The sequence below is a fragment of the Amblyraja radiata genome, chromosome 20 (assembly GCF_010909765.2).
Source record: "Amblyraja radiata isolate CabotCenter1 chromosome 20, sAmbRad1.1.pri, whole genome shotgun sequence".
In the NCBI taxonomy this organism is placed as follows: domain Eukaryota; kingdom Metazoa; phylum Chordata; class Chondrichthyes; order Rajiformes; family Rajidae; genus Amblyraja; species Amblyraja radiata.
In genome coordinates this window covers 31,656,795-31,666,993 of record NC_045975.1, presented here as the reverse complement: position 1 = coordinate 31,666,993, position 10,199 = coordinate 31,656,795, and the positions used below count along the sequence as shown (strand labels likewise).

General features: G+C 48.4%; 1 protein-coding gene across 4 annotated transcripts in view; it reads right to left on the bottom strand.

The window, feature by feature from the left end:
* Positions 1-625: 625 nt before the first annotated feature.
* Positions 626-10,199, bottom strand: part of LOC116984806 (dual specificity protein phosphatase 8-like) — a 194,206-nt gene continuing 184,632 nt past the window's right edge. For 3 of the 4 annotated variants that reach the window (XM_033039188.1, XM_033039189.1, XM_033039190.1), the window contains 4 exons: positions 8,477-8,643; positions 4,587-4,746; positions 3,626-3,749; positions 626-2,469 (listed from right to left, as the gene is read on the bottom strand). In XM_033039188.1, coding sequence (XP_032895079.1) covers positions 1,305-2,469; positions 3,626-3,749; positions 4,587-4,746; positions 8,477-8,643 — 1,616 coding nt within the window. In that variant the 3' untranslated portion in view covers positions 626-1,304. The remainder of the gene's footprint in view (positions 2,470-3,625; positions 3,750-4,586; positions 4,747-8,476; positions 8,644-10,199) is intronic. The other variant, XM_033039187.1, reaches the window with a different exon arrangement.

Sequence of the window (10,199 nt, the reverse complement as noted above, 5' to 3'; positions counted from 1 at the left end):
ATTGAAAATGAAGAGAAAGCCAATTGATTTTTTCCCAATCAGCAAATCAACAATAAAAATAACTATGATGCTTTTTTCTCGGCAGCGGGACAGATAAAAATATTTCATGAATATTTCTCTCTTGGCCCTCGAGCAACACAGGCCTTAAGCATCTGACCAGCATTGCTCAGCTTGAAGTGAGTTACCCGGACAGACTTCTCCGGCCGATAGCCCAGACATGAGAGGATTTGTTTCTTTGCATGTTTATAGTAAACTTTACCCACCCACGTGCCAAGGGATGGGGAAAGGAGACAAGCAGTATGGCAGGAGTAGACAAGTCTAACATGCGGCTTCCGAAAGGGCACCCCCTGCTGTTACGAGCTCCTCGCTTTGGCCGTCTAATGGTTAGTGGCGTGTGATGCAATGCGGTCGCTGCATGTTTGCACCGAATGCGATGGGTGTGTGCAGCCACCGGTTGGCATGAATGCAGTCGTGACGTCCAGTAGGATCGAGCATGCGACTCTCTCCCTTTCTGGAAATCGCGGGGATCTGCCCCGGCTAATCAGTTTAAAAAACCTGAGAAGATTTTCCTTCTGTGTTGTGGTTGAAGCTTGTGTACGTTTCACAAACAAGATGGGGAGGGCGGTAAAAGAAAAAGCTTTTTTAATTTTTCTGTTTATTCAAACCTGAGGTATTTGCATCAAGCAGCCAGGATATCTTTAAACTATTTAATAACATTTAAATCAGCCATAATAATAGATACACCACTATTTACATTATATTAACGTCTGCATCCATTCGCAATCAGTTCATACAGATTATCTCATAGAAGGTACTTTTCCAGCCTTAAGTGCTGCAGTCTGCATTTCAACTGGCTCAGTCACACACAAGGCAGGACAAAGTGCAATAAATGGCCTTCTCAGGTAGCAGTCCTGTGCAGACCACAGTACGATGTGGAAACATCAACACAAAATATATAATTAATAAGATAAAACCAGACTTTCTTTTCTCTTGAGTATTGCTTGAAGTACTTAAATACCGCACTGTACATCTTTAAACCGGGTGGCCGTTTGCCCACATTTTCTTCTTTTTTTTTCACCATTGCCAGAATGTGTGTGGAGAAATGAATTAGCTTTTCTGAAAACGTTCAAGACAAATTTCAAGTGATGTGTCAATCCACTCTCTGCATCGCGAGAGAAAATGGCTCCTGCGCTTGCACTCTGCTTTTACACACAGAGAGTGCAGCGGCAGTGGTGTCTGCTGTCAGACCATAAATAACCACAGATTCTCCGTGTCGCCCAGTAGAAGCTGCCCTGCCAATGCCGTCACGACACCTCGATGATTTCCATGCTGCCCGAGAAGCTGGACTGCTTGCCGATTTTGCCCAGGTCTTCCCGGGACCTGCTCTCCGACATGCCGTCCTCGAACTCCATCTGGCAGCTGCGCCTCTTGAACTGTTTCTCGATGGTGCCCTCCTCGTGCCAGCTCCGCCTGGCGTCCCTCGGCTCCCCCGGCTTCTCCCGCAGCCTCACCGAGCCGTACTGCTCACAGCCGGCCGGCGGCGCGGCGCAGCCAAAGGGCGGGTATGGGGTGGGGGCGGTGCCGGTGAAGAGGTTGGTGCCTCCTCCCTTGTGGCCGGGCTGCCCCTCCGTGCCGAAGTACCACGGGCCGTTGACGGGAGGGTTGGCGGAGGCGGGCGGCTGCGCCAGTTCCGTGTGCTTGCCCCAGCGGGTGATGCTGCTGGTCCCCAGCTGGTGCTGCTGCTGCTGGGCACTGGGGATATTCAGCAGCAGAGCCTGCTTCAAGTTCCCCTCCACACCGTTACCCTTGTGCACTGGGCAAGGTACGAAGGTCCTGGTTAAGTTCAAGCTGAGGGGGTGTACGGGGGAGCCGGATGAGGCGGACAGACTGCCATTGTGCTTTGGTTTGCGCCTCTGCCGGGCTTTGGACTCGCAGCTGGCGTCTGACAGCGGGCTGTCTGGAGTCTGGACGTGCTGCTCCTGGCCGGGACTGCCCAGACTCACCTCCAGCTTGCACAGCTTGGGGATGTCGTCAGAATCCATTGGGGTGGCGGCCTTGCTCAGGCTGGGCGTGGCGCTGGGCGAGTACGAAGACTTGATGTCGAGGGAGAAGGAGCGCTTGAGGCGGTTGGTGTCCTGGATGCGCTCGGTGGAGAGGTGCAGGCCGTTGAGGCTCTGCTGCAGGGCGATGTGCGAGGCGTTCTTGCACTCGCCCCAGCCCACGCCTCCCTCCGCCTCGCCGCTCTCCTTCTGCCCGCCTTGCCCCACCAGCTCGGGGCACGTCCTCTCCCTGCCGCCTCTGCTGCCGTCTCTGGCCTCCCTGTCCACATCCTCCTCCGGCCGGTCCGCCAGCGCCTTCGGCGGACCCAGGGCGCGGATCTTCAGAAGCCGCATGCTCTTCTCGTACTCCAGCAGCTGCCCCATGAAGTTGAAATTGGGAGAGATGGATGGCCGCCGGTCCTTGATGAACCTTCAACACAAACACAACAACACTTAGCGACTGCTTGCAGTGAATCGATGGTGCAGAGACCACTGCCCACAGACCCAAGCACTTCAAAAGTGTCGTCTACAATAAGTAACACAAACACTTCCCATTCATTCCCAGCATGCGATGCAACAGTGATCCATTTCATCATTCTCACTGCCGACCTTTAGGCTTTAGGAGCATGAGGAGGTTACCAGGTCCCTCACACCTGCCCCGCTGTTCAATGTGATCATGGCTATCTATGCTGGCCTCAGTTCCTCTTCCGACCCATAGTCTCAATCCCTCTATCTTTCAAATATTCATCCATTTCCACCTTAAATACATTTACAGAGAGTTTCAGACATTTGCTATCCACTGACAGATATATCCACACACTTGTGTTTAAATGCCCACTCTTATTTTGTAGTTCCGCCCCCTTGTTTGTGACTCTCCCGCTAATGGTAACATCACAACATCTACCCTATCAAACCCCCTTAGGATCAGGATCTTACATGTTTGAATAAGATCAGCCTCATGCTTGTAAGCTCGCAAGAAATATAATGCCTTGCCTTGTAACAATCTTGCCTTGAACGCCTCCCAAATACTAGAATACCTATGAAACTCCACTTAATACACACCCGTACAAACGCATACATATACCCACATACACATGAAAATAGGTGCAGGCAGGTATATTCAACATGATCCATGAGCCATCATGTCATTTAGTCTACCCTATTGCTTTCTAATCCACACTTACAATCATGTTTAGCAAATTGGTTCATCTGAATGGAGACACAAGATACCACAGATGCCAGAATCTTGAGAAAAACACAAGTGCTGGAGTAACTCAGTGGGTCAGGCAGCATCACCGGAGGGAATTTTCGGGTTGGAAGAAAAGTCTCAACCCGAAACAGCACCTGTACATTCCCTCCAGAGATGCTGCCTGACCCGTTGAGTTACTCCAGCACTTTGTGTTTTGCTGGTTCATCTTAATTATGGGCAAGTCTCCTTCAATCTGACTCCATGGTTTGTAGCTGAGCAGCAGAGAGTGAAGAGTGTCTTCCAATCACCGTCATGGGGTTGGGAGAAAGAAATGAAGCAAGGGGCTAGTGATCAACATCCACATGACCCACTCCAGTTTGAGGGTTTGGTCATTTACCTGTAAGCATCGTCTGAGGCGAGCCCCATGGTCTTCATAATGTAGGCAATGGCAACGGTAGCGGATCGCGAGATTCCCGCCAAGCAGTGAACAAGCACTCGGCAGTTGGAGACTTTCGCTTTGTCTAAACAGGAGAGAAAACAGCTTGAGATGAATGCACGTCCACAACTGTACCCCCACCCCTCTCTTGATTGACCAGGATGACTTTATTTTAGAGATACAGCATGGAAACAGGCCTTTCACCCCACCGGGTCCATGTCAACCCGTTCACTAGTTCTATCTTACACATTAGGGACAGCAGCAATTAATACACAGCAACTTCCAACCCTGGGATCCCTACCCCCTTAACAATAAGAAACCATCAGCCTTTGAGGATTCATCTCCAAGTTAAGCACCTTTATTCTCTCCGGCACTAGGTGTGTGAGTACCTTCGCCTTAAGAGACGTCAGTTCAGAATGGTGGTTCTCCAATACCCTCTCAGGGAAAATTTTGTCTGCATTACCCACCCAAAGAAAGTAAAAACCAAGGCATGATCCTGTGAATTGTATCGGGGGAATGAATTGTACTGAATTGTACTCAGTCCTACCAAACCCAGCACCTGCCCGAGTTTTACCGAGATCTTGGCCACATGTATTACCTATACAAAGTTGCTAGACAGGAACACTCTGAACTTAGTTCTTCAACAGGAATGGGGAGGGCAAATTCAACAGGAGGGGGAGCGGAGCGCCAATTGGTATTGCAATCGGAACTGCTGCAGCAGGCAGGCTTGGAATTTAATTTTAAGTCTACTGCTGAGTGAGGCAGGGGAGCGCTGGAATCTTACTTTCGGGAACGCCTTCAGTTGGGGGACCACGCCTCCTGTGGGGGCTACGGGTTAGTGGTGCAATATTGCGTCGGGGAACGGTTGCGTTGGGGAACCAGGCCTCCCGTGCGACAGGGGACCCCCAGTTGGTCTAGTCACCTATAAAATCCACAGACTCGTCCAACCAGGGCAGAAGCTTCTCACAGTAGTTGTCATTGACTGGAATGCGCATGAAGTGACTCTCGGAGATGAAGTCCGGCTTGGGACACGAGTTGCTGGCGTTGAGAACGTACGTGATTCCATTCTGTTCCATGAGGTCCTGCAGCAGGGAAACACACACAGGTTTATTGTACTTGCATTAAAACAACACATCTCTCCCCAGCCCAGCATTGGGATTGCTGAGGGCACATCGGCAGTCAGTTGAGTGCCATTAACCACAGCATCATCTCTCTATTACGAAACATGCCCTATACTAGTGACAGATGTCGGTTCTGTGTGTTTGTGATGCTGATCTGCTCTCGCACACATGCATGTATGCACGCACGCACACACATGCATGTACGCACGCACATGTACGCACGCACGCACACATGCATGTACGCACGCACACACATGTATCATGAACTGATCACATGCATAATTTAAGGGATTTGAGAGAATGTCAGGCGTTGGGACAGATTACTATCCATAAGCATTGCTGATAAGGTCAGTATTTAATGCCCATCCCTAAGTGCCCTAGAATAGATGATGGCAATCTGTACCTCAAATCACTCGACCCCCGTTGTCATGGTAACCCTGCAGTGTCACAATATTTGAAGCTCAGGTATTGCATTTGGAGATGATGTGGAATTGATGATATATTTCCGAGTAAGAATGGTGGAGAATATGAGAGGGAACTGGCTGCTGGTGGGACACCTGACTGGCCTTTGAATTCCTAGTGGTAGAGGTTGTGGCTTTGCTGTCGAGCCTTGGCTAACTGCTACCTTTAGCAGATGGCACAGAGGGAAGGAGTGAAGTGTATGGGAAGGAACTGCAGGTGCTGGTTGACACCGTGTCACAATATTTGAGTTGAGCTCTTCTGATTACTTGAGTTGAGCTCTTCTGAACACATGACAATAAACTCACTTGAACTTAAACTTGAACACCGAAGATAGACACAAAATGCTGGAGTAACTCAGCAGGTCAGGTAGCATCTCTGGTGAAAAGGAATAGGTGACGTTTCGGGTCGAGACCCTTCTTCAGACTGAGAGTGAAGCGTGGGTGAAGTGTGGTGAAGTCAGGCGGCAAGCTCCAAGAGTAGGGGTGGGGAAGGATGAAAGACTGAAGACTAGAAACTGGCTTCAAAACTGGCATTACAAACTTGGATCTAATGGCTTGTTTCTGTGGTCTAGTTTTTAAATAGGAAACAGTGGCAGTGCAGTGCAGTGGAAGCAAATTCAAGTAACTCCCTGGTTACAAATCCGTAAAATCTAGCAACTGTAAACAAGGTCACTGCCGAATGTATTTTGTGTGTGAAAATGACTCGGAGGCCACCAGTGAAATCAGCCGTCAGTTGGAAAGCTAGCTCAGTAATCCTTGCCACCCTAAAGCAACCCCAGTGAGAGCTATTTCCTCTTGTCACAGAATGACTGGGTTGCGTGCAGTTTCTCCCAGTAAAATGTTATAGCCCACACTCAGGCTCCTTGCTGGAGGTGCTCATGGAAGAGCTCCACCCAAAATGCCTTCTTCCCTTCAGATGCTACCTGCCGTGCTGCCCGTGTCAACTTTTCCCTATTTACCACAGGTTTCCCACAATAAGGTGACACACTTGTTCCCACCGTCTACATAAGGCTCTGCTTAAATTGAACAGGACACAAGGAAAACCTTTTTCCACCCAGAGGATGATGGAGCTCTGGAACTCACGGACACCAAGTCTGAAGAAGGGTCCCGACTTAGAATGTAATCTATCCATTTTCTTCGGACATGCTGCCTGATCCCCTGATTTATTCCTGCATTTTGTGAGGGGTTGGACAGGCTAGATGCAGGAAGATTGTTCCCGATGTTGGGGAAGTCCAGAACAAGGGGTCACAGTTTAAGGGTAAGGGGGAAATCTTTTAGGACCGAGATGAGAAAAACATTTTTCACACAGAGAGTGGTGAGTCTCTGGAATTCTCTGCCACAGAAGGTAGTTGAGGCCAGTTCATTGGCTATATTTAAGAGGGAGTTAGATGTGGCCCTTGTGGTTAAAGGGATCAGAGGGTATGGAGAGAAGGCAGGTACAGGATACTGAGTTGGATGATCAGCCATGATCATATTGAAAACATTTTCTATGTTTCTATGTGACTATCACTGACTTAAACAATGGGAGAGGCAAATTTGGGCTTGTATCATTTGGGTTTACAAGAATGAGGGTGATTTTATTCAAACAGGTAAGATCTTAAGAGGGTTTGAGAGGGTATAGATGTTGTGATGTTCCCATTAGGGGGAGAGTCACAAACAAGGGGACGTAGCTACAAAATAAGGGGCTCATTGCATTTAAAACACCAATTGTGTGTACACTTGGAAAACTGTGGCCTGAAAGGTCTATCGACCATGCTGGAAGGTGGCATTAGCTTGGGAACTCTCTGTCAACCAGCACACAAAATCATGGGCTGAACTGCCTGCTTCTGTGTTTTATTTCTAACTAATTTTATGTGTACAATAAACGGTTTATCTTAATAAATAATGAACAGCAAAAAAAAAATCAATGGGAGAACTCAGTGGGTCAAGCAGAATTGTTAAGGGGAAGGGAACTTTAGACATTTCGGGTCAAGATCACGTTTCAGGGCGTCACCACAGATGGTGCCCGACCCACTAAGTTCCTCCAGCAGTTTGTATCTGCTCCAATTTTCAGTTTCTTGCATTTCTGTCTTCATAAATTATGACTTCTCCATTGCTCTCCCTCCCTCCCTCCCAGGGTTGCCAACCCTCCAGGATGATCCCAGGCCACTGCTGCAACCGGCTTAGGAGACATAAGACAGGGGCATCCAAAGCATCAGTTGCATTTTCACAAGGAAAATGTTTTGGAGGAAGATTAAAAATAGATGCTGTTCAACTGGTGGCCTGGGGTGAGAGATCATGTAATGAGAGCCCAGGAATTTGGAGCAGCGTAGTTGCCATCCTACACCCGTTGATGTGGGAGAAGTTTTTTTTTAATTTATTTCAAAAATAAACTTCATTCATAAAACTACATACAAGAAATGATCAATCATTGAATGGCATCTATGGTGCCATTCAGTCTATAATAATAATAATAATAATGGATGGGATTTATATAGCGCCTTTCTAATACTCAAGGCGCTTTACATCGCATTATTCATTCACTCCTCAGTCACACTCGGTGGTGGTAAGCTACTTCTGTAGCCACAGCTGCCCTGGGGCAGACTGACGGAAGCGTGGCTGCCAATCTGCGCCTACGGCCCCTCCGACCACCACCAATCACTGACACACATTCACACACAGGCAAAGGTGGGTGAAGTGTCTTGCCCAAGGACACAACGACAGTATGCACTCCAAGCGGGATTCGAACCGGCTACCTTCCGGTTGCCAGCCGAACACTTAGCCCATTGTGCCATCTGTCTATACACTCATAGTGACATTGGTCCAATACATTGACGGTATGAGCACGCTCTGTGTACAGGGCACCGTTGCTACTCATGTGGCCTCCTTGAACGATGCAAAGGTGTTTGAGAGGCTTTTATACAGGCCTACATAGCCCCTCCATGTCTTGTGGCAGAAGGACCTTAGACTGCAAACTATTGCCCACAAAGCCTTAGCATACCTTCACCAACCTTCCATGCATTCTTGCAGCTGGAATGAGCCAGGCAGCACCACAGAGGGAAATAAATCATTAAATGGTTTATTAAAATAAGAGTAATCACCAGGGTGATTGACACCCTACTTGTACTGAAAAACAAAGCTTGAAGCTCAAGAGAGGCATATATATATATATATTAGGGAAGTTCTCCAGTGTTTACCGATAGTCAGCCCTGAAGCCGCATCCAGCCCTGTCAGTGGAGATGCAAACGTACCTTGTTCAGTACGTCTTTCTGCGACCCCAAGTAGAGATGAGGAAGGATTCGCGTGGGACCGATGTTGGCGACGGGTAAGCACGGCTGAGAGATGCTCATCGGCAGGAGTGAGGTGGGCTTTCCCTCACACAAGCCCGGGAAACAGGATGAAAACGCGGAAAATCCCCCTGGAAAGAAAGAAGGAAAAAAAACATGACCACACTGTTATCCCAATTCACCTCATGTCTGTCTGGCACAGTAACCCTGTAACAGACTGGCCCAAAGAATGCCTTGTCATGTTAGCTTAACCAGGGTCATTACATGAATAAGAACAGGTTCTCTCTGCATTGCTTAAGACACCTTTTTGTGCGAGATCCCGAGCTGCCAGAGCCCTGCCAATTATCACTGCACCTGACTTACTCCAAAGCTCTGAACAATCTGCTGGAACCATTCAGCAGGTCAGGCAGCATTTGTGGAAGGAGAAACTGAGCCAATGCTTCGTCAAAGGCTCTTGCTGTACAAGACCTCAAAACCTGCACTGAAAAGGCAGCGAAAGGATCTTTGAGCTGAAACATCAACTCCATTGTCCCGCTGAGTGTTTTTCAGCACTTTGTATTTTTAATTTCGATTTCCAGCATCTGCAGTTTTTTTTGATTTTCACTTACTGGAAAGGAAGATGCTGTGAAACCTAGCTTCAACCACATGGAATGATTGCGGCCAGCTAGTAAGGATGTGGGCTTGTGATCTCACTTCTTCTGATTCATTCCAGGGCACCTGGAGTCAGAGAGTCAAGCAGCACAGAAACAGGCCCTTTGACTATGATTTCCCATCTACAATAGTCCCACCTGTCCGTGTTTGGCCCATATCCCTCTAAACCTTTCACTCCATGTACCTGTTCAAATGTCTTTTAAATGTTATTCTAGCACGTGGCTCAACTACATCCTCTGGCAGCAAGTGTGGCATATGCCCCTCCGGTTCCTATTAAATCTTTCCCCTAAGAGTTCTTCTTCTTGATTCCCCTACTCTGAGGAATAGGAAAAGGTCTACTCATTTCCCTCAATATCTTATAGACCTCCTCTAAGATCACCCCTAATTCCCCTGTGCTCCAAGGGATAAAGTCCCAGCCTGCCCAACCTCTCTCTCCCTACAACTCAGGCCCTCAAGCCCTGGCAACATTCTTGTAAATATTCTCTGCACTCTTCCCAGCATAACAACACCTTTCCTATAATCCCGTGGCCAAAACTGGACACAGTACTCCATGCTGTGTGTCCACCTGCTACACACCACCACAGAGACGTGGTAGGGACCCCTTCATCTAGTGCTTTGCCTCACCCTAAATATTGTCTCTGCATGGAGGGCTGTTGCCACCAGGTGGGTGATTAGAATCTCCTGCCTGTGCTGGAACCAGGAAAACAAGAAAAAGCAAGGAACTGAAAGTGCTGGTTTACAAAGGTAAGACACAAAGTGCTGGAGTAACTCAGCGGGTCTGGCAGCATCTTCTGGAGGACATGGATAGGTGACGTTTTGGGCCGGGATCTTTGTGATTGTAAGGGGGGAAAGAAAGCTGGAAAACATCTGATCTTCAACTCATAACATGTCCAATGACAACAGCCACCCCCAGACACAAACTGCTGGAGTAACTCAGCGGGTCGGGCAGCTTCTCTGGAGAACATGCACATAATGCTGGCGATTCTGGCTGTGTGTGGTTCGGCTTGGGAAAGAAAACATTGGCGGGGAAAACAGT